The 25,687-nt window shown below is 40.2% G+C and overlaps 1 protein-coding gene across 3 annotated transcripts in view; it reads right to left on the reverse strand.

Moving 5' to 3' along the window:
* The window catches only part of PRKN (parkin RBR E3 ubiquitin protein ligase), a 1,286,511-nt gene that overhangs the window by 1,008,198 nt on the left and 252,626 nt on the right, over positions 1-25,687 (reverse strand). For all 3 annotated transcript variants that reach the window (XM_054972198.1, XM_054972190.1, XM_054972207.1), the window contains one exon: positions 18,203-18,366. In XM_054972198.1, the coding sequence (XP_054828173.1) occupies positions 18,203-18,366 (164 nt within the window). The remainder of the gene's footprint in view (positions 1-18,202; positions 18,367-25,687) is intronic.

The following is a 25,687-nucleotide window of genomic DNA, read 5'->3' on the forward strand; positions in this document are numbered from 1 at the left end:
CAATTCATTAATGTTTGTCTAGGGGCTCTCTTGCCTTTATTCAAGTGTGTGGTCATTAATATTAATTGACCTCTTAATACCACTTTCAGGGTGTCCCATACTATATGTGGTGAGGTGTCTTCTCTCATGTTGTCATTAAGATATTGTTTGATGGTTTGTTCTATTTCTTTAGTATTATTTTCAGTAAATAGAAGTGCTCTATCTAAAGTCTATCTCTTCTCAGTTGATGTTTCAGGACCTAATTCGAGCATTCAACTGAACCAGGCATGGTCAAACCATGTAGTATTTCCAATATCTGAAGTTAAGACTTGGTTTGTCAATGAGTCTGAGAATTAGAATTAAGTCAGTTCTGGAATAAATAGGAGTAATTCTTTTCAGAAGTATGCAACAGACACCATATATCCACCAGTTGATGGTTGTTGATTATTTCAGCTAAACGAGTGAATTAATTTTTCCTTTCCCTTTTGGCTTGTTGAAATACATACGGTCAGCAACATGGTTCAGTATGAAGTTAAAGTTGCTGCCTACAATTACTTTCCTTCTTGGAATTTTGTAAGTGCTTGAAGAATCTCCTCTATACATTTGAGCTGATTGTTATTAGGAGCACATAATATAGCAAACATTAAAATTTTGTCTTCTATTGAGCCTCTTATGAATAGAAATCTACCTTGTTGCTTTGTGCTGAAAATATACGTGTTTTGAGATTAGAATTGATACATCACAGGCTTTTGAGGACACTTCGGCATGGTATTGAAACTGAATCTAATTAGCTTTCAGTTCATCGCTATTTCTAGAGTGTGAGTTTCCTGAAGTATAACAGCTGGCTTTAGCTTAGCCAAATTCATTAAGATTCATTTTCTTTTGATTGGATTATTAAAACATCCTACATTAAGAGAGGTTATGTTAAGGTTCAAATGCGTTATCACAGAACTTTAAGAATGTACCTTGACAGTAGCTTGGCTATATAACTTGATGCAGAATAACAACCACTAATATTACAAACTTTGTTTTGAACTACAATAGGTAAGATAGACAGCAATCCAGTATCAGTAGTGAAAAATAACCAACAGTAATTTAATACAGGGTAATAACTGTTAATTCTAAATTTTTGTTTAAGTATGCATATTGAATAAGCAATATACAGTAATGAGTAACTTAAAAACAATTAAATAGATATCAATTGATTTTACAATAACAGTAAAAAGATTTACTAATCAACAATTAGATAAGAGAATTAATTAGCTGAGTCAAACATTTCTCTCCCTTCCACAGATTATTAAAACAGATTGCACCTCTTTTAAATCAAAATAGCAGTTAGAACACACCTTTTCCCACACTCAATTAATACAGTTATAATGAATTTATCTCCCTCCCCCAATTTCCCCCTTAAAAATACAACAATTATAACAACTAGATTTAGAGAATATCAATTTAAAATTAGCTCACCTTCTCCATATTTGTATCTATATATTTATCCGAACAATGATTTAAATAAAAATTTATTATAAGAGAACCAGTATTATGTTTAAAATTAATTAAGGAATCACTTAGGTTGTAGATCTTTCTATCTACCTTAGCATAAAGCAATGTAGAATTTTAGAGAGAAGAGCAATATTATGATCAGAATGAAGAGTAGAACCTAACAGCTTTAAAGCCCTCAATAAACACGTGAGAATAACTTTTCACTCTGGTGATTGGTGTAATCACCAATTAGAAGGGCTACAAATAAAAAATAAAAAAGTTGAAAACTACTTCAAGAAAACACAGAACCCTCCCCTACCCCAAACCACATAAAGCTTTTTATATTTAATTACGAAGCTACAGTCATAACTTTCCACAGAATTTTAAGGTATTATTCAATACTAATAAATTGATTGTTGTTCTTGTTGTTGTTGTTGAGAGCCAGTTTGGTGTAGTGGTTAAGAGTGTGGGACTCTAATTTGGAGAACCGGGTTTGATGCCCCACTCCTCCATTTGAAGCCTACTGCATGACCCTGGGTCAGTCACAGCTTCCAGAAGCTCTCTCAGCCCCACCCACCTCACTGCTGTTTGCTGTTGTGGGGATAATAATGGCATACTTTGTAAACTGCTCTGAGTGAGTGTTAAGTCATCTGGAAGGGCAGTATATAAATTGAATGTTGTTGTTATTATTATAAATGTTTTGTATTTAGAATCCATCTGCATTTTCCATTAGTTGTGACAGTCATTTTACTTTCTTTGTGAGAAGTGGATGGTTATTCAAGTTTCCTTTTTGGGCACGTTTTATCAAGATTCAGGGTGTAGCCAGATTTACATCTTGTAGCAGCATTAAGCTGTTACACTTCCACACGTCCTTAATGAGACGGCCTGCCAACAGAACTTTGGAGGGTTATCTCACTCATCACATGTCATGGTTTCCCATAAGCGAGCAGGTCATGATAATCCTGGTTTTTAAGCGTTTTTTGTGAGACCTGTTTTATTCTGTTTTCATTTTTTATGCCACTTTTCTTTTTTTCTTTTTTTTAAATTTTAATTTATTCCACATTAACTTGATGCCACTTTTCCATGCGATTATTATCATATCAATGCATGAGGAGGCTTTTTTGTACTTTTGAAGTTCCCTCCCTCAAAACTCCAACCCCTACTCTCACCATTATCCCTTCCACGCATGTATCTGGCTCACATGTGCAATTGTATAATCCCCCTCCCTTTTAAAAAACTTTTTAAAATGGTCCTTGTGCTATTATTATATCTGTATATACAGAGGGAATCATACTACAGTGCTTGCTACATTGGATCACTCAGCAATCAGAGTATCAGTCTAGGATCAACATTGAGAATAGAATGCCATTTCTGATTAAATGTCAAACAATAAATAAGGCTCATTGTTTAGGAAAATACAATGAGCCCTAGGAGCGCTTCCCGCCACCTCTTCCCGCAGCATCAGTCAAGGGAGGATTGGAGAAGAGAGTGGGGGCTCCCTCCTCCTCCAACCCATTGGCTGCTACTTGGCTTGTGTGCGGCCTGCCCTCCCAAGGCCCCGTGGAGGCAGTGGGGAGCCCTGCCCCTGCTGCTGTGGGACCTTGAGAGGGCCTTGCCACTACAATTTGTGGAGTGAGTGGTGGGGAACATGGTTTGCCTTTTATATAGTAGGATAAGGAACTGCATGATTGTGCTACTCTACTGTTTGCATATTTATTAAACACTTTTGCATTTCAAGCTTTGAGCAGGAAATCAACAGTAGAGAAGGAGTACTATGCATGCCCAGTTTCTACAGAAGCGGAAAGACAGGACAACAGTATAGCGCAATCCCACATGAGCTCAAAAAGAAAAAAGGAAAGTTGCATGGGAATGCACCAACATCATTTGTGACAAGGTGCAGATAAAGAACATGTTTTCTGTTTTGGGTCCCTTTCCCCCCTGCAACAAACACCCACAAAATACGCATGAGGACGATGCATATGGAAGGTGAGTTCTCAAAGCAGATTGGGAAGACATGGCTTTGGGACAGGGATAACCCCCAAAAATTGGAGCATGTGGAAGTGACCTGTGTCTCATTTATAATTTTGAGTAATATACTCATTTGTATCTGATATGAGCTCATCTCAATGCTTCTGTTATTTTAAATTCTTTCCTTTTATTGAGTTTTTCACTTGGAAGATCAGTGAAAACCTGAATTGGATTACCTTTAAATGTAAATGCAGATTGAGTTCTAGCACTGTCAATTATTTTTTTTCTTGTCTCCTGTCAGGAAAGACTGTCATGATATCTCTGGTCGGGTGATTCCAAGGGTCAATCCTGTAATCTCTTGTTATTAAGGGGGCAATACTATCTTCTAAGTTTAAAATATTAGCTAGCCCATTTGCCAAAAGGTAGGTCCTCTGAGGCAGTCAGGTGCTCCTCAAACCCCCTAAATTTCAGGTTTGATGGTCTTGATTGGAATTTATAAGTACAATATTTTCTCTTGCATTTGCCTCTCATCCCTTTGAAGTTCTCAGACCTCTTCTTGTATTGTCTCACTCCTTTCTAAGGCACAGTCTGCTTTCTGTGAGGCATTGTTTATGCTTATTTTAAGATCTGCAAATTGATCTCTTAGTGATTTAATAAGTAGGGACATTTTTTCAAGAATGTTTTGTTCCTTGGAGTTTCCGCTCTCCATTTGAAGTGCTGACTTCTGAGGCTGACAAAAACGCTCCTGTAAGTTCTTGGCTGCTTTTAAGTTTTGGGATTTTTTTTGCTGTCTGTGTCTTGTTTTCCCATATTCTGATCGTTTTGGATTGATTTTGAATGTTATGATGATTTTATTTGTGGTTTTGGAGTCGGGAAGAGACAGAGCTTACTTTTAGCAGCCATCCTGTAAGGCGTTGACACCATGCCCCATACCTGCCATCTCTAGTATTTTTGCCCTGAACATGGTTAAACGATTCTAAGGTAGCTAGGGTCCAAGGGAATGCATGTCTAGTTTCACTTTGGCTTTGAGTTCCTTGAACAGCAGCTGCCCATCTCTCACATCAAGCCACTCTTGAAACTGAGCAGAGTTTCAAAAGCAGTTTACAATTTGCTATTTAATAAAGAATGAGTATAAAAATGCCACTAGGCATTCTCAAGCCTTTTACAGTACCTAACTTAGCTTTTGGAATCCTGACCTCAGTACTTCCTGAGTTCAATCTTAGATGCTTACATAAAAACGAGTGCAACAATGTTCAGCAGCACAGATGTACTTTACACAGCGAGCACTTGGAAATCTGGGTGGCAAGGATGGTTGAGATGATGATACTTGTGCCTTTTAGACCCCCTCATTTTGTGACAATGAAGGCAGCTTTCAGAGAAGCAGCATGTGGAAGCATTCCAAAGATTTACTTACTAATAACAACAAAACAGACTAATTTACAAAATAAAACACCTACAGCAAATTATTTAATTATGTTAATTTCAACTCATAGCAGATGCTCGCACTGCCTCCTACTGTTTAAATCCTGCAGGTTTCACATCAAAAAGTAAGCAATTGCATTAGTTCACATGGATTCAGTCAGACCTTATTTATGCCACTTACATTAAAACCAAAATGAACACAAATTAGTTTAGGCAACTCTATTTAGCCCATAAATTGTTTCCCTCTCAGAAATGCCTGATTAAAAGACAAAGATAAATCTCCAAAACTGACTACCAGTAATTCACAAATCCTCTTTCCTTAGCACGATCTAAGCCTCGAGGTAGGGCTGGAGATCTCCCAGAATTTCATCAGATCTCTAGACTACAGAGATCAGATTCCCTGGAGGAAATGGCAACTTTGGAGGGTGGACTTCAAGGCATTATACCCTGCTCAGGTTCCTCTCCTCCTCAAAATCTGCCCCCTCCCCCAGTACTGCCCAGAAATCTCCAAGTATTTCCCAAGGAAGAGTTGGCAACTCTTGCATGATCTCAAAATCTTTTTTTAAACAAGGGCCACAGTTATAATTGTTAAATATTAAACCACCAATTAGCAATTTTGCTGTTCTGTACTCTGGCACAAACCATATGCAGAGCAATTTGCTCTACATACTGTCCCTGATGGGTCCCTTTAAAGTCAGAAAGAAATACGGAAAAAGGGAATTTCATAATTGCTTTAAGTTTGGCTTGTTGCTGTACATTTAAGTTGCAAAAGGAAAAGGGGAAGAATAACCCTGCAACCCACAAAGCTTGAAAAACATAACAATAAAAAATAAAATAAATAAAAAATTGAGGGAAAGGGGTACATTTATTCTTTAAAAGCATTTTAACAAAAACTTTAATAAATAAGCAGCATGTACACAAAGAACATAAAATACATACAAACACTAATTGTGTTAGAATAAAGAAGGGACAAGTCATTTCAAATGCTATCTGTTTATTAAAGTTTTTGTATCATTACTTTTTATGAAGACGTGTTCATTTAAGAGATACATGCTGTAGATTCTAAGAATGTCCTCACAAATCCTACAAATTTCCTAAAAGCTTTTAAAAGCTGCAAGGCTCTTCATACAGTTAAGTGGCCCTAAAACTATCTTCAGGTTTACTAACTAACATGTGTCCCTAGAATTACACTGGTTGAGCCTTTACACTATTTTGATATACTCGAGGCCTTTAGATGATTGTGTATGTATATGCATCTGAATACATGCAATAAATATGCAGCAATTATGCCAGTTTTACCCAGGATTCAGATGTCTTTTAGCACAGAAGTACTGCTATTGTGGAAATACTTCATTTTCCAAGTAGTCAAAGCACAATATTTAATCTTTGGGAAAATGTAATTTTTCTAACTCAGTAAGCATGCCCATTGCAACCGAGAGTGCTGTCTGGAGTGCAATTGTTCAAATGTAATGGGATAACCCATCTCCTCCCTCCCTAAGATATTTTGTAACTTTAAAAAAAAAAAAAGCTCTTAAAAAAATACAGAAGCTGCGCGACAGCAAAGACCCACTATTTTCTGAACATTTTTTTCCTAACTTTTTTTCTTTCTCCTTTCTGTTGCAGGGGATCATTCTGTCACACACTTTTACTCCAAACTACATTTTGATTCAATCATAACTCAATCTGATCTTCTCTTGATTACAGATCTAGATTGCAATTCTTAGTCTCTATTTATCGACAGCCACTCGTTGTTTTGAACAACACTGAGTGTGCCTTTCATGAGTTTGAATATCTTCATACTTTTCTGAAAAAAATATTCTCTCAAAAATATGATTCTTCCTAAAAGACCCTGGATGGCCTGCTGTTGCCATCACCTTTCTTCCCACACTAACTCTCTGATCTTCCATCCATCCACTTCCATTTACCAGTTTAGCAAAAGTATTAACATAATACTAGAATACAAAGGAAGAGAATGGCTTACCCTCAAGGACTTAACAGAAGTAGTAGATAAGGAGGTAAAACTTAAATCAAATGAGGAGTTGCCATTTAAGTATGGTTGGTTATAATACAGACAAATTAAAGACTTATTTGAGTCAGAGCAAAGGAAGAACTTTTGCTAGGAGATAATAATAAAGCAATTTCTAAAATGTATAAATCGTTATTGAAGTGGTTTACAGAAGATGAAATAGTCATGGTGCAGATGGTAAAGTGGGCAATAAATTGTAATAATGAAATAACGATGGAAGCATGGGAACAATTGAGGAAAAGCACGTTAAAAATATCAACATGTACCAGTATTAGATAGAATGGCTATAAAATATTATATAGATGGTATTTAACACCGAAAAAATTAGCCATAGCCAATAAACAGCTATCTAATAAGTGTTGGAAATGTAAGGAGCATGAAGGTTCTCTATTTCATATGTGGTGGACTTGTCGCAAGGCTAGAGACTTTTGGACTAAAATATGTGCCGAGATGTCCTTGATACTCCAGTATAATGTTGTTAAAAATCCAGAAATGCTGTTATTATCTTTGCACTTAGAAGATGTTAATAGAAATGATAAGACATTGTTATATTATATGATAACAGCAGCAAGAATATTATATGCTCAATACTGGAAGAAAGAAGAAATACCTGAAATTGAAGAATGGACAAGGAAATTGTTGTACATGGCTGAAATGGACAAATTAACAAGAAATTTGAAAGATCAAGATCCAAAAATATTTTTGGAAGACTGGAAAAAGCTGAAAAAATATATGGAAAAGAAATGGGATGTTAAGGGACAATTATGGTCTTTTGAAGGGTTTTAATGATACTAAGTAGGATAAGATATAGTTAAGATCTTTACCAATAACAAGATAAGAACAACTATAGTATAGAAACTATGAGATATTAATAACGGGGGGTTGGAGTGCTGTTGGAAATCAACAGGGAAAAGGAGGAGGAGGGGAGGGGGTGGGGAAAATATCTAGGGGAATTGAAATGGATTGTATTTGTGTTTAAATCTGATTATATACTGACCCGTCCAATAAAATTATTTTTTTTTAAAAGCATTAACATAATACTGTATGAGAACTGGATATGGTACCACTGTGCAATGGCAGGATGTTATGAAGATGACAAAACACATCAATGAATGAAGTGCCTGGAAACAAAGAGATGATTTTGAATTTCTCTCCCCTGCTGTTTCAAACTGAAAAAGCCTCTCTTGATTTCCCTTCCCCCATGTGCAAATTGAATATGATACTTTATTTTTGTACCATTTTCTGCTTCTTGTAATCTATTTCCCTATAAAATCCACACATTTTCCCCTAAAATATATCAAATATATACATTTTGAAAGTCATTTATGTGTCAGTAAATCAGTATTATACACTATAACTACTTTTATATATGGGGTTGGATCCAAAGAACTGCAAGTGGATTCCTTGTGGCACAGATCCATCTTGTCTTCTATAATCTATAGTCTCCCAACCTCCACAAAAAGCTGCTCCTGAGTGTCAAGAGATCTTGGAAACAGTTTGTGCTGCTGCTTGAGTGGGAAATCCATGAAAATTGCAGATCCTTCCTTGCATGAGCAGAACTGCCTTCTTTTGGGGGAAGGATGCCATAGTATCCATCCATAATGTCTAGCAAAGGGAATCCTGGTTAGCTTTAATCATGACTAAAATTGACACCAATCTAATTCTTAGCTGTGGTTAAAGTGGGAGAGATGAATCTGTGCCCAAAAACAGAAGGAGGAGCTGGAAGCAGGAATGAGAGGGACATTACAGCCCAGACTGTTAAGTGTTGCATCTATCTGGGTTCAAGTTGAGGCTAAAAGGTAGACAAAACAGAAAGGTGCCCAAGTTGGTTCAAAGTAAGGCAACCAATTTAGAATCAATTTATTTCAGAATGCACCTACAATGCAAACTGATTTTACTTCATCTGAATGAAGACAATGAAATATATATTTTACAGTGCTGCTCATAAAAAGTTTTATGACACATCTGAAGGCATTCCTTCCTGCGTTACGTTTGGTTATTGAGAAAATGATTCAAGATTAATCTAGCAGATCTTTTATTATTTTGGTGTGTCCTCCAGAAATAATTGAATGTTTTGTTATCCCCTCTCCCATTTTCAGGTGGCAAAAGAAGATTGCCAACCTCCAGGTGGGGCTTGGAGATCTTCCAGAATTACAATTGATCTCTGGGCTACAGAGAAAAATTCCCCTGGAGAAAATGACTGCTTTGGAGGATGGACTTTTGCCTAATGCGGGCCCTCATGTCCCCAAACCCCACCCTCTCCAGGCTCCACTACCAAATCTTCAGAATTTCTCAACCCAGAGTTTGTGGTCCTAAAGAAATTCTGAATTACTCAATGGAGCTTGCTCCCAGGAATATTCCCTTTAGATTGCAACTCAAATCTACCTCTTTAAAGTAACCCCTGCTGTCATTATGTATATGCAATCTACTGACATATATCCTAGCATAGCTATTTCTAAAAGAGAAGCGTCTGAAGTTCCTTGCGTTTATAGTAAATATTTTGCAGGTCTTCAGAGCCCATTTATGCTTCTCATAGAATGCCTCAAATATAATAGCATTTAAAATGCAAACAAGTCAAACAAATTGCCAGATATTTGTGTGTAATCTTTAAAATCACCATATAGAGCACATAAAAATTTAACACAATACTGTTGAAGGCTGTTTCAGTTTGAATAAATGTGTAGGGAGGCCAAGTGGCTCACCATGGCAGGCAGCCTCCCACTCCTGCCCCTCACTGCTGCTTGATGGAACAAATTAAAAACAGGCGCAAGAAAAAACATGTTTTAAAGCCATTAAAACCAAATAAAAACACATCATTGAATAATTAAAACTAAGCTAAAATACACATGGTGGTGGAGAGTGCTGTCAAGCCATAGCTGACGTATGGTGATCCCTGACAGGGTCTTCATGGCAAGAGACTAATGGAAGTGGTTTGCCATTGCCCGGCTCTGCAACCCTCATCTTTGTTAAAGGTTTCCCATCCAATTACTAACCAAGGCCACCCCTCCTTAGCTTCTGGGCTATCCAGGTCATGGCAAAAATATACCTACAAAAATATAAAAACAATGATTGAAACATAGGAAAGGAAAGAGGGATTACTGAGGGAATGCCAGATGAAACCAAAGATGTTTTCACCCAATGGCAGAAGAGGGCAACAGAAGGAGAGAGATAAGTCTCCCTGGGGATAGAGTTCAAGAGTTTTAGTTCCATGACCAAGAAGACCGAGGTTGCTGCCCACCTAATCTTGGAAGGCAGGGGCACCCAAAGCAGGGCCTCTGAAGATGACCCCAATGGTCAGGTACGTTCATAAGGGAGCAGGCAGTCCTTCAGGTACGCTGATCCCATGCCATATAGGCCTTTAAAGGTCAACACAAGCACCTTGAATTGTGCCAAGAAATAACTTGGGAGCCAGTGTTAATGGGCCAAGAGTGGAGTGATATGACCCCTACTACACACTCCAGTCAACATTCTGATTGCAGCATTCTGCACCAATTGAAGCTTCTGAACACTTTTCAAGGGGAGCCCTACATAGAGTATATTGCAGTAATCTACTCTATATGTAACCAGGGTATATACCACTTTGGCCAAACCTTTTCTACCCAGGAAAGGCCACCGCTGGCTAACAGTCAGAGCTGGTAAAAAGCACTCCTGGCCACCGCTGCCACCTGCTTATCCAGCAGTAGGCCTGAGTCCAAGAGCAGCCCCAAACTATGGACCTTTTCCTTCAAAGGGAGTGCAACCCCATCTAGAATGGGTCTCAGGTCAGACTTTCTGTCCACCAGTAGCACTTCTGTCTTGTCAGGATTAAATTAGCTTCCATCCACTCCAAAATTGCCTCCAGGCACCAGTTCAGAGTTTCTACAGCCTCTCTGGGATCAGCCAGAAGCACAAGACACGGCCAAGTATCATCTGCATATTGGTGATAATCCAGCTCAGATCTCTGGGTGACCTCCCTCAGCAGTTTCAAGTAGCTGTTAAAGAGCATAAAAGATAAGATAGTCAAAGGCCAAGGAGCTTAACAGTAGTCTTCCAGCACCACCTTTTGTAATCTAACCTCCAAGTAGGACTGGAACCAATTTAGGCAAAAACAATGTAGCCAATTATTGGTCAGTCTCTAATCTACCCTTTCTCGGCAAAGTGGTTGAGATAGTAGCAGCTGACCAACTCCAGGCATTCTTGAATAACTCTGGTGCTTTGGACCCTTTTTAGTCTGGTTTTAGACCAGGCTATGGGACAGAAGTGGCTCTGATGGCTTTAGGTGATTACCTCTGCCTGAATGTAGACAAAGGGCTGGCTTCATTGTTACTCCTCCAAGATATATCTGCAGCCTTTGACATAGTAGACCTTGCTATCCTGCTGAGGTGTTTGGAATCAGGTATTGGGGATGTGCCTTGAACTGGGATGAACTCAAACAGTTGCTATTGGAGACCAGCAACCTTCTGTGTGGGAATTATTTTGTAGGATTCCACAAGGCACAATCTACTCCCCTGTTATTCAACCTCTATGTAAAGAACTCTTTTGTAGCTACAGAACTGGATGCCATCAATATGCAGATGATACCCAGCTCTGTATCTCTCTATCTCCTGTGATGCAGTAGAGGTACTGAGTCACTGCTTGACAATTGTTGCCAATTGGCTGAAAGGAAACAAACTGAAATTAAACCCAGACAAGATGGAAGTGATCCTGGTTGGAAAAGCAGAGATCTTTAAGAGCATTCAGTGAGAAAGTCAGATAGACGGATGGACAGACATTCAGACAGACATTCAGACCGGCCGGCCAACAGACCGACAGATAGACATTCAGACAGACAAACAGACACAGATTTTCTCAGTCTCAGGCCAGAAGGATACCATAATTGATGTTATCCAAAACTTCTGAGAGGTTTAGGAGAATCAACAGAGTCTCACTCCCTTTTTCCATATCCTACCCATTACTTAATAATTTTGGTCATGGTTAAATGCTTTGCTACTACTATGATAACACTAACTATAATTCCATCTCAATATTGAAATAACTTCAAGCTCTGGTTAAGATGGAGTCCTGGTTGACTTTAATTGGTTGCTTGTATGTGGGACGCATCACAGTCATCATGGGAAGCTTTATCTAAAATATATATTGGAAAGATTCTGGAAATCCTGGTTAAGATACAATCATGCTAAGTATTAATACATCATTTTGGGTTTGGAAGCGATATAAGTGAAAGGGCTTCTACATATTCATGAGCAGAGAGGACCATCTTAAGAAAGAAATTTGACTCTTGCCTCTACAAATGCTGTGAGGGCAACAAGCAGCTTTGAATTTGTCCACAGCCAAGAGCTTAAAAAATGCAGATTTCTTGGATTCTGGCATCTGCAGCAGTGCCTGCAACCTGGCTTCATCATAAGGCTAACTCTGGATGGAAATCGCATGCTAGTTTCCCCTGCTGTCTCATAGCTTGGGAAACATCAGTGGGTAAGAACAGATTCAGAGAAGCTTTGTAAGAGTCCTTAAAGGAGAAGCCAGGTACTTGAATGCTGGTGTTCTGTTTCCCTGAGGCTCTCTCCTTCTCATTTGCCAAAAAATTCCCAGCTCACTCTTTTTGCTCATGTTTGTACTCTAGCCAAGAATTAACATATGCAACCCCATTATTTATTAGTTATGCATACTGTTTATTTTGCTGCCAATATATCTGTATTTGATCAAAACTATTCTCTCTCTTGAGTTCCTGTCTCAATTTCTTGTTCATCTAACTAGGCGTACATTCCATAATTAGGATGTAAGAGATGTAGGCAACATTGCTGCAGAAATGAAAACTGCATATTCTAGAATGGCAAGATACATTTCTGACCTGAGAATGCTTCCTATGTGGTATCTTCCTTTGTGCTGTTTTCTTCTTCCCACTGTTTTTGCCATGAGACGCTAAGCTAAGAAAAGTCATATTCCCTAAACTCATTCTCAGCCAGACAACCACAAAGTAGCCTGTACTACTTTGGCCAGTGCAGTCTACAAAAGGCAACTTATATTGTCTTCACATACTTCAAAAATAAGGAACAGGACATATGGGGTCAGGTTGTATTTGCCACACAGATAATATCAACCTCTCTCTTAAGAAATTAAACACTGCCTGCGTCTCTTAACAGCAAACTGTTCAGAGACCACATTCTGTTTCCCTCCATATAAAAATCTACATCAAGTCCCCCCAGTCCTACCTTTGTAGAGGTCTTCATCACCAAAAAGATTATTTAGACCCCACTTTCTGTCCAGCAAAGACCTCAGCCAGCTTACAACATCATTCTCCCTCCTCCATGTTAGGGTAAGTGAACAGGATTGGCCTAAGAGCGCCCAGAGAGCTTCCACAGCAGAGTGAGGATTTAAACCTGGGTTACTCAGCTCATGGGCTGACATTCTAATCACTATATATACTGATTCTCACAATCCTTCCTGCAGTTTGCCCCCCTTATCATAGACAAGTATAATTTTTCTCCCATCCAAGGTTTAGCCATAGCTCATCAGGGCTCAGCCCAAGAATCTGTTTTAAGTACCAGAGCTGCACCCACCTTCCTTCTCCACAAACCAACCAACTCCTGATTTCCCCTTTCCTTTGTTCTAAAAACAAAAAGCCACGTACATTGGCTACTGCTCTTTAGTTGGGTAATTATGTTTAATATCTTTGATGGATTATTTTTGTTCAGGTTCTTAGCCTCCTCATGAAGCCTCTCATGAAGAAAGGCAGGATATGAATATTTTAATTAAATGAATATATTCACAAAAGCAAGTATTTGTTATTATTTTAAACTATTACAAACATCGGGGAAGGAGAGAGCTGTTTGACTGGGAGGTATCTTTCTCTTTGGGTTGGTGGGAACGCAGAGGATCTGTAGCTGTTGCTGCTGAGTCTAAGAAATAAGTGAGGGAGGCATGAGAGGGAGCAACACAGACACTGCTGGGAAAGTCCTGGACACCCAAAAGAAAAACAGCACCGCCATGCACTGCTCCAGCAGACAAATGGACAATAGAAGCTTGCCTCCAGCATGTTCCAACTGCCTGTTAGGGAAACGGCAGGAGTGTGCACAGCTTTGAGCTGTGCAACAAAGAATGGTTATTAAGTAAAAAGAAAACTTGGGGCACAAAAATGTGGACCAGGGAAGAGAGCGACGAGAATGATCAGAGACAGCCCTATGAGGAAAGGCTGAGGGCCTTGGGAATGTTTAGTTTGGAGAAGAGGAGACTGAGGAGGGACATGATTGCTCTCTTTAAATATTTGAAAGGCTGTCATATGGAGGAGGGCAAGGAGCTGTTCCAGTTGGCAGCAGAGGGTAGGACCCGAAGCAACAGGCTTACATTACATGCAGAAAGGTTCTGGCTGGATATTAGGAAAAACTTTTTCACGGTCAGAGTAGTTCAAAAGTGGAATCAGCTGCCTAGGGAGGTGGTGAGCTCCCCTTCATTGGTAGTTTTCAAGAAGAGGCTGGATGAATATTTGTCAGGGATGCTTTAGGCTCATCCTGCATTGGGCAGGGGGTTGGACTAGAAGGTCTGTATGGCCCCTTCCAACTCTGTGATTCTGTGATTGTAAGGCTGAGAAAACTAGTTTTTTCTGGATTTATAAGGACTATCTAAATATACAACTATTCTAACTAGTCACTATGGACAGTTGCCTATTGGGGTTAGGCAATGTGATGCCCCCCAGTGCCAGGGGCCTCATCCTTCTGGGGTGGTGCTATCTTCTTTCCAGAATTCCAAGGACCACACAGCAACCACTGTATGGGATATACAAAGATCAGCCTAGATGGCTGGCAACTAGACATGGGCATGAACGGGAAAAAAACCCTGAACACCCTGTTCGTTGTTCGTTGCAATCCACGAACAATGAACATGGATGAACGTGAACTGTTCCCAGACATGTTCGTTATTCACTGTTTCTGGGGGCCAGAACCACCCCCCAACCACCCCCACTTAGCCCCCCTCCCCTCAAACCCACTTACCTGGCCCTTTAAAGATCCCTCTGCTGGAAGTACTTTGAAGGGTTAAAGCCAGAAGGAAAGTCAGAAGGAGTTCAGACAGAGTTCAGTCCCTCCCGGTTACCAAGGGGACTGATTGCAGGTACCAGACTGTCTGGCTTGACGAACGCTGCCGAAGGCAACAAATGAGGCTTGCAACAACCACCTGTTCGTTTAGGATGGGGCCTCACAAACAGCTTGTTCAAGAACAGCAGATTAGGCTGTTTGTGGGTTTTTTCTGTTTGTAATGCTGTTCGTTCCCATGTCTACTGGCAACAACCCATTAACCATGTGCTCCTGACCTAGTTCACTGGAATACCTGTAGATCTGTATATTTACAACTTTAACAGTGATATGGTAACAACACACTTCCTCTCTGCTTTCAAGTCAGCCATGTTGTGTTATTTTTCTGACAAACAACATAGTTCAGTGTCTGTTACAGGTTCTGTGTACTTATAGGTCCTCCTGTGTACTTAGGTATCTGTTATAGGTCCTGCCTCCTGTGTACTGTTGTAAGTCCTGTGTACTTATCTTGTAACAGACCATGAGATCGCAAAGTACCTGCTAGTATGACAGCCTCCCAAGCCAAGAAGCAAATGACACCACATACTAGTATTGAGAAAAGAAGCAAGCCTCCGACTTTCCATTCTTCAAAGGCAGCACAGGAAGTCTAATTGCAACAGGGCTGGACTCTCCACCCACCCACTTTCCATAAAGCATATTTGAAAGCTTCTTAAATAAAGCCAGCAAGAAGAAGGGAAAATCATTATTCTTGAAAAATCAGAGAATTCTGTTGCTTTGCCTAGTATAGGCAGGACTAGTTCGTTTTGTTCCATTTTTTCCCTATGAAGAGTTATTATTGCATGTTGTATGCAAAGTAAATGAATCCTGAATAGACAAAAAGTTTGAATAGCAGAAGGAACTAGCCTTGCAGGACTGGGACTGCTTTTATGGGGAAATTCCCCATAATTCTGGGAGCAAAAAAGATAAGCTTTCCCTTTTAAGTTTCCTGTTTCATGATATTCCCTATTTGGAGTACAGCTGAAGGAAATGCAGCACTTCTGTTTCACCAAGGAACAGCCTAGCACAACAATTATGTTTTGATGCCAAGGTAGGGAGCAAAGCAGACAGGCGTAAGAAACTACTGAAAAGGTAAGAGAGACCTGCAAGCCTCGCCTTTGGCACCCAAATACCTTCCTCATGCATATATATGAAAATAAATACACAATATACAAGGTAGAGATGTAGCAGTAAGGACGGCCTTCGCATCTTAGGAAGCCACCCAAAAGCAAGGTGAGGAGGCACTTGACACACAATGAGCAGCAGGAGATGCACTGGAGAGTGACAAGAGTAATTTGCATTTCTATAGTTTCTTTTGTGCGCCCAGACTCCCTAAAGCTTTTTACAAAGCGATAAACATCATACCAGGCGAGGAGAAGTGATAGGATGTCAATACAGTAGTGCCTCTTGGCAACCAGACATAGCAGCCTTTCAGTGCATAGCAATACCCCCCCACAGCTGTAAACATGACTGCCAATTAATCTGTGCTGGTTTGAAAACAAAAAGTGTTTGCCTGTGGGTTATCTTTTTTTAAAAGTTAACTAGGTGGCTATGAAATGTGCTTCGTTCTTTAATGCTTTTGCTGTACAGTATATGCCTGTGGTACCCCACAATCTCTTCAGTCACTCCTCAACACTGATGCTTTTGTGAAGCCTTTAACCTCTTCATTTTCACACCGAACCACAAACTCAAGTGCACCCCATTTAGTCCAAGGTCAAATAACTTCATTTCACCACATCCAGATCCTTGTGTCCTCTCCCTTCTCCTTCTTTTGAATGTTTTACTCACTTTCATATTTAGACTGTCAGCCTAAGAAACTCTGTAAAGGAAAAAGTGGGATCATTACCCCATTCATTTATGCAACCCTGAGCTCTATGGAAGAAAAGGGGGTATAAATGAATGAATAAGCACAGTGTACACTATAATAAGATAACCACCTCATCCTCTCTGACACTTCCCAAGTTCCTGCTGAAGGAATGGGCCCTTAAAGGGAAAATTAAGGGGGAAATGGGGGGGGGGGTGCCAGCATCCCAACAGGCTGGTGTTACTTCCCATGCAACTGGAAGTGACATGAGCACATCGCCAGGAACACTCTAGCTTTCAGTCAAAACTCTATGGTTATACCATAGCCCATATGCTAAAGCATCCACAGCAACATGCTGAAATCACTTGAGATTGCATGGGACATAATGTCAGTGGTTGCCAGTGACATCATTACATTGCCAGCAAGGGCTCCCACTGCCTCAGTGAATCTCCCACCAGTTGCCAGCCTTGTGCTTGCAAGTCAGAAGGCAGATAATTTCCAGATTTCTGGTGTACAATATCTTTCTGTGTAGTCTTTTGCTTAGTCCCAAGACAGCTGCCAACAGAACAAAGTTATCATGGAACATTAGTAAGTTATGAGGATATTAATGAAGGCATCAGCAGTGACCAGATGCAAAGGGCCAAAGAATTATCTTTGCTCTACATCTGTCTTGTCAAGCTGCTTTCCCCTTTGACTTAATAATATTTACTCTTTATGGAGTGTTGAAAGCACTCTATAAAGTGCATATCTTACCACAGCCCTGCAAACGAAAACAGCATAGTTATTCCTGTACTGAGGACTATGGTTGAGGAATCAGGCACTTGTCTGAGTCTACCTTCTCCCTCAATTTAATTTCAGAAGAACAGTTTGGAGGAGAATTTTTAACACAGAGACAGCCTGGTCAAGGTAGTTTTCGAGAAGATGGGAGTACTGTTACTCTGGCGCCTCTGGCTTCTGTGATCTCACTTTCAAATACTATATTTTATTGGCACATGTACACACCTAGACGCTTGCACACAACCGGCAAGAGCAGCCTTACAAGTATCCTCCAGGGGTCACAATTGGGTTACAAATTCTATACACCATGATGACTGAGCAGCCTGATTTAGAGCAATTTATTCATATCCTTCTTCATTAAGATTCAAATGGAATAAGTAATGTAGAAATTGAACAGATACAGAAAATGTGCATAGCTTGCTCCTGTAGTCAGTAAACATTTATTCACTAAGCACCGATCTCTCTTTCTCTCCCCCGCCCCCCACTTCTCATACTCTTTCTTCCTCCCCATCTTTTCTGCTTGCTGTTTTAATGCATAATTAAGAAGGTCAGAATTAATGAAGCAGTGTGGAGTAAAGTTCAAGAAATCCCCAGGCACTATTTATTCTATTAGATCTCAGGCGTGAATGTCAGATTGGCAGTGTTAGAGGCAGAAGCAGTTAAGCTGGCAGCATCCCAGAAACGAAACTATCAAGGGAGACTTACCTGCAGTGTCAAGTCATTCCTGAGCTCCTTCCCTGCAAAAATCACACGCAACTGGTCAGCTGGAACTCCCTGTCGCTTAGCAACCTCCTCCTTGAGCTGGAAGATGCTGGTGTCTGAATCAACCTCCACTGGGAAACCATGGCTGGAGTTGAACCTGACAAACACTGACCAAGAACAAGGCACTTTTTAGAAGATCAAAAAGCCTGACTATTTTGAAGTCTGATACATCTGAGACTGGCAAGAGAAACAATGCTTTTTGAAATGGGAACAACATGCACAATGGTACTGTAAACCCCTTAGTATGTTTTTTTTTTCTCATCTGGAAAAGAGGGATATTAATGTGATGTTGCAGCTTATTATTTTGAAAGACAATTCCAAGTATACACTTTCCTCACATAATTGTCTTAACCAATTAAAACACAGTCTGTTTCAGATATCACCCTAAATGACACTTACTATACAGAATGAAGAAGCAGTCTTTATTAGCAATTCGTAAAATGATCACTCATTTCAATTTAGTCATCCCCTGAAGAGAGAGATAAATATATATTCTGCATGTGTGTGTGTCACACACAAACACACTGATTATACAGGAAACACAAATGTGCTCACTAGACTGTAAGCTAAAACAGCTTTTTAAAGAAGGCTCTCTTATTACAGTAATACTGATTCATACCCATTGGCCTCCTAGAGATACAATTGTCCTGAAAATAATGTTAGAGATAAAATTATATGCTGCCTATACCCTCTAAGCCTTTTCTAGAACACTGTAGTTTCTCTGAGTTGACTTAAATAACTGCAGTATGTAACTCCTGCTAACATACTCTTATGGTACCAAATATTACTGCCAAATGCAGAACTGAAACAACTGGTTGAAAAGAGATCTGGAAAATGTTATGAACTAGGGTGTTGTTTTGATCGTCATTAAGTGTATACTGCCCTTACAATTAATGGTAACATCATAGTTGAAAGGATCAGAAAACCTTTACATGAATGACTATACAGATCGTTGCATGGCTTTCCCCCCCAAGTAAATTATAGGTCTATATTACACAGGTCACCGGTCACATTTACTTTGTAAATTAACAGCCAGGCCCAGAGACGCATGTATGATGTTCTAGCCATACTTTCCAACTCTCTGTCCCAGTGGCTCTCTTGTTCCCTAGACCCCCATCATCTTGAAAATCAGAGGCCTTTCTGGAGTTATAGTCCATGAGGCAAGGGGGGCTGCCCCTAGAAGGCAAATAGGAAGCACTTGCACACATAGACAGCTCTGGATCCTGGCCAATGTTACGTTTATGCATTTTTCAATAAATACTTGCAGCTTTCAATATCAAGTAAAAGTGGGACAGCATTAAGCCATATATGTAGGGCTTCCAGCTCTGGATTGGAAAATTCCTGAAGATTTGGGGGGTGGAGCCAGGGGGGCTGGGGAGGGCAGAGACCTTAGCAGGTATAATGCCATAGAGTCCACCTTCCAAGGCAGCCATTTTCTCCAAGGAAACTGATCTCTGTGGCCTGGGGATCAGTTGTAGGAAATCTTCTCCACCCACCACCTGGCAAACAGACATATATGAGATACTCAAGAGGACTATTAAAAGGACTGACAGATTTAGTCAGAGTAGATGCCCATGAGGACTCATGATACATTTCATTTCAGTTCTGTCCATCATTGTCCCAGTGGTGAGTCTCCCTCATCCATGTATCTATTAACTGCCCTCTCATCATTCAAACTCCCATGAGCTGTTGGTGGTGGTGGGGACACAGAAGGAAAAGCTAGCTGAACTCTAAAAAACTTTCCCCAGCTGTGTCATTTGGGGTCAAAGCTCTGATCTCTGTCCACTTCCCTTAACTAGAACCTTCAAACAGTAGACAGTTTCTTATAGCATGTAGTTTAGGTCTCATTGAGGATTCTGCAGCAAGGAGAGTCCCTTTGCTATTAATCTACAGTTCCATGATGACGTAGAGTCCACTTTGATAATGAATTTTGCACAAGAAAAAAAGTTTACTCCTGTGAAAGTTATACATACATATTCAAATTACCTCCCCCAACCCCCCATTTTTGTATCTTTTGCTTTTCCATAGAAGCAGGATAAGGGTTACCATAGGGCACAGGGTTGCCAACTTCCAAGTGGTGGCTGGAGATCTCCTGGAATTACAACTGATCTCTAGACTACAGAGGTCACTTCCCCTGGCAAAAAATGGCTGCTTTGGAGGGTGAACTCCATGGCATCACACCCCACTGAAGCCTTTCCCTCCGCAACCCCTGCCTTCTCCAGTCTCCACCCCCCTAATCTCCAGGAATTTCTCAACCAAGAGCTGGCAACCCTAAAACAACAGTTCACTTGTTCTACATAAAAAGTCTTCCAAAATTAACCCTTAGTTAAAAGCTAGTTTTAAAAAAGACACAATTTTGAAGGTGCTTGTTGCTTTTGTTTTAAATGCAGAGGAGCAAAAACATACTTCTGCAATATTTTAAAATGCTTCAAATCTAAACTTTTGTGATTATTCTTTTTACAAAATTTAACAGAGAATTGCATTGAGAGAGTTGTTTTTAATTACTTCTTTTTGTGCATAGAAATATAACTCTAGAATGTACCTTGGATTCTGACTAGAGTTTTGCTCTAGTATATATTTCTGATGATATAAAAGCTCAAACTCCCAGAAGAAATTTGGTAGGTAATGATTTCAGAAGAAACTATTGCAGTTCTTTCAGCCAGGGCTGTGGTGTTTCTCCAAGCTTGCTTGTATGGTTGCCAGCTCCAGGTTGGTAAATTCCTGGAGATTGGGGGGTAAAGCCTGGGGAGAGTAGGGTTTGGAGAGTACAGGGACTTCAGCTGGGTATAATGCCATAGAGCCAACCACTCAAAGCAGCCATTTTCTTTAGGAAAACTGATCTTTGTAGCCTGATAATCAGTTGTAATTCCAGGATATCACCAGAACCCACCTGGAGGTTGGCAACCTTACTCATTCATTTAGGTCTTGTCCTAGAATGTTACCGTTCCAGTCCTGAAAAGCATTTCCCCTTGAAATAACACATTTTGCTTGCCTACTTTTCCAATAAAAAGTTCTACCTCTTTGGAAGGACAGCTTTCAACCTAACAATTTACTGTGATAAAAATTTAGTTCCGCCATACCAATGACCAGCAAAGCAAACAGTGTTTACATACGGACATGTATTTCTTAAAGCAAGCACTGGGGATTTCCTCAGGATTCATAAAAGTCTATGAACATTAGATTAATACTTGTGAGGATCCTCCCTCACTGGCGTCCTCTCCTGATGGCCTGCCATCCTACCAGCTCTCCAGGCAGGTGTCCTCCGGCCTCAGATGGGCAGGGAAGGGGGTTGCACCACCTTGTTCCTTCTCCTGCCCTGGGAGTAGCAGCACGCTCCAGCTGTCTCTCCCTGCACAATCTCCTCGGCCTTCACGGAAACCTGAATTTAAAGGCCTCCCCTCTGCCCCCAGTCACCACCCAGTCTCCCTGACTGGCCCTGCTCCCAGCCTATCTGATAGGAGGGCTGGGTAGACTCTGCAGTCTCCTGGCCCCACCCACTCCATCCCCACCAAGGGTGGGGCATTTGGTCTGCTCTCTGCCTGGCTCCCCCCTGCTGCTTCTGAACCCTCCCCAGTGGTTCCCTTGGCATCTTGGGGCCTGTGCCTGCCTGGCTTGTGCTGATGGCAATCTCCGGTGAGCCTGGATGAAGTGGAGCTATCTGGGCAACTGCAGGAGACAGGTGAGTCTGATGAGTGGCTGCAGGCTGTTCCAACTGATTTACTGCCAGAGGCTGTGCTGCAGGGCCTAAAGGGGGTGTCTGCTGCTGCAGGGCTGGTGGTGGAGGTGGGCAAAAGGCCGGCATTGCCGGACAATACTATTGGTCGATCCAAATCTAAAAATTGGGAAGAAAACTTTTTAATGAAAGGCTCGGACAGATAGGGGGATTTTTACACTGGGTTAATTGATAGCTATAACAATGAGTTTTTGTCATTTTCTCGGCAGAGGTTTAGCTATGACTTGCTGACCCCTGTTGAATGGCAATATTTACAGCTGCAAATTCTGTTGGTATCTAAATATGGCTCTGCAACATTAAGTGTTTCAGAGTCTCCTTTGCTCCTGGAAATTCTCATTGAATCAATCCTGAAAACAAGCCTACAATATTTGTTTATAAATATTTGATGCCATTTATGATATGCAGAGTCTCAGGAATGGATGGAATAAAGAGCTAGATTGTTCAATTCTGCCAGAGCAATGGGATATGGCATTAAAATGTGTATCTGTTAGTTCTGTGGATCTGAAGCTGTGACTCAGCAATGTTTAAGATATATTGGACATTACAACACCTTTTAAGTAAAGGACTAAGTTGTTGGGATTGTCACTTACAGGACATGTCTCTTAAATATATGTTTTGGGAGTGTCCAGTTATTCAGTCTTTAGTCATATCAACTTTGTGTTACCATGTTTCACTGAATTTTCAAGATGCTTATGTACTTTAAAACTATTTGTCTGTTTCTGGGAGGCTAACCGATGGTCAACAAAAATGGACCCTCCATACTCTTACTGTAGCCAAAAGACTAATATTACAACACTGGAGAGATAAATGCCACCTTCCCTAATTCAATGGATCGAGAACTTTGCAACCTTACCAATATGTGAACATATGGCACACAGGCAACAATTCCATATGGATTAACATTGGAAATCTTTTATAGATGCTTATGGGTAGACCTGCCACTATTGTTGTCACATATCTATGGGTCAAACCACATGAGACAAAATACACTCGAATTACACTCAAATTACAAAATACACTTGAATTACCTGTGTAATTCGAGTGTATTTTCTCTCGTGTGGTGAGACCCTATTTCTAATTTGTATGAGACTTATTTTAATTTTTAAAATAATAATAAAAATGAAAAGATTCCTGAAACTCTTTTAATCTCTTTGGTCCCTGAGGGAAATGATATCATACCATTCTGTTAAGAACAGGCAGTCTATGACAGATGCAGTATTTTGAATAAAACCTTATCATCCCAATTTGATCCCTGTCTACCACATTCTGGGTAACATTACTGCCTTCTATGGAATTGCTCAGAATTTCTGTTGATGTAGATTAGCATACAGTAAAAGCATTTGAGTTGAGCCAATCTTTATGAAACTGTTATTGTTAGAGGTGGAGAATATATGTATTTTCCCCCTTGACTTTTCTTGTGAACCATTAAAGAAGGGTTCCTAAAACAAAGGTAGAAGATTTTCCACATTTCAAAGATAACTGTCCCTTGTGTGCTTTTCATACTTCGACCTGCCGCTGTCTTCCCCGTGGCAGTAGTTTTTTAAAAGTTTACACACCATGTCTTTGTCTGTTATCCTCCTCATATCCAAATAATAGGATTCCCTTAAGAAACAAACTCTTAAGAAGTGATTTAGATGCTAAGTCCACCACCCTACAAAATAGCCCAAGGCTACTTTTGCCATGTTACAGTATGGGACATGACCTGACTGCTGAAAGCAGTATATTATAAACAATAGCTGCTAAAAAATAGGGTAGCTATTTCAAGGGAAAATATATATACACATTTAAAACTTCAGCATGTTTAAAATATTGCCTTTGTACACATTTATGATCGGCCCAAGTTATTTTTAAAGCATGGTGATATTATGTCTTATAAAACAAATCCCTATTTTAGAAAAATCAATATAGTGATATGAAATCTTCAAATCTTGGTTGAGCTCACTCAGTATACTAAAAGCTTTAACTCTAAAAAGAAGAGTTGAGACCACAGGATTTCAGGCACAGGACATGCCTAGGATCCATATTTATTAACTTCCATTAAAATGGAAAATAAGTTAATGCTGTTGATTCATCTTGAAATGCCTATAAAATATAAAATGCACCACATCAGTATGGGACACTTTATTCGAGGTGTTTAGTGACAACAGGGATTTTATGAGACCTAGAATGTTATCTAGAAAGGAATTTTCTACTGCAAACTGACCGCAATCTGGGTTACAGTTAATGTGTTTGGATGTGCAGTGTGAATGATTGTACTTTTTGTGAACAAGCTGCTTTTCCTTATATAAAAGAAAAATGTTTAAATACCAAATATACAAACTATGGAAAGCATTTAATTAATAATAACAGTTCATTTGTATATTTGCAATTTCTGGAGATTTGGAGGTGGAACCTTGGAAAGGCAGGGTTTGGGGAGGGAGAAACCTCTGTAGGCTATAATTCCATAGAATCTACCTCCATAGCAGCCATTTTCTCCAGCTGAACTGATTTCTGTTGTTTGGAGACCAGTTGTAATTCCAGGAGATGTCTGGTCCTTACCTGGAGGTTGGCGATCCTACGCAATTCCTAGAGCTAAGCGATTATCACTGTCAGCTTTTCTCCAGAACGGATATCATACCACACATGATACTTTTAAAAAAATTCTCCCACCACAATTTGGAGCAGCGGTGGGGAATGCCATAATTCCCTGGCAATTCTATGTTCAATCAATGCTACAGGCTGGGTTGAACCAACTATGTTGATCATAATCTAGTTGTGGTAAAGTAATTTCTCATAAAGTATGTTGTTCAAAAACTGGTCAATAAGGATATCAGAGAGACCAATTATACTAGAACTGAAAATTCCATTCAGCTTAGTAGAATAAATTTAAAATAATATGACCAATGATTCATAAGCTGCAGAAAACAAAAAATGATAAATAGGATTGTTATGTCCCCCTGTCCTCACAGTGGGAGGTGGGGGACCTGGCACCTACCTGCTTCAGTGCCCCTCACTCAGTGCCCCTCACTTCCAGGAGGTGATGTCATTGTGCAGACCACGGCTGCCCAGGGAGCACTCCAGTGCTCGGGGGGGGGGTGAATTGGGCCAGATCTGGGTCAACTTGGGCCCATATTGGGCCCGAATCAGCCTGGAATGGGTCACTGTGGAGTCTGGGAGTGCTCCTGCGCTATGCAGCAGCCCGATCCAGGCCAAATCAGGCCAGAATTGGCCTGTTTGGGGCCCAGTCCAGCCAGTAGGAGCGTGCCTGTGCCTCCCTCACCGGCCAGGTAAACAGGGGCGGGGGTGGAGGGTGGGAGCAGGAGAGAAAGTTGTTCAAAACAACTATGCACTCAGAAGCAGATATAGCCCGGCCCCATAACTATATAGGCCACAAAGAGAGTCCAGAGCCCTAGAATAAACAACCTTGGAGAAGAGCATAAAACAAGACTTACGCAGTTGTATTGCCATGATTTAGAACAGTCATCTAACTCATAATGACGCATACAATGTACAAGTGCAGGGAGTATCTGAGAATGGCAGGAATGTCTAACTTCACAGACGCTGGCAACATTATTCGAGGATAGTTACATTAGTGGAGGACCAAAAGATATTTAGATGTATGAGAAACTTGTAATCACTAATTCCACATAGATTTTGTCAATAAAAAAGTAGCAAGAATGAACCAGCTATTGTTATATGCTTTAAGAAGATGTTTC

Source organism: Eublepharis macularius, chromosome 1 (assembly GCF_028583425.1).
Source record: "Eublepharis macularius isolate TG4126 chromosome 1, MPM_Emac_v1.0, whole genome shotgun sequence".
In the NCBI taxonomy this organism is placed as follows: Eukaryota; Metazoa; Chordata; class Lepidosauria; order Squamata; family Eublepharidae; genus Eublepharis; species Eublepharis macularius.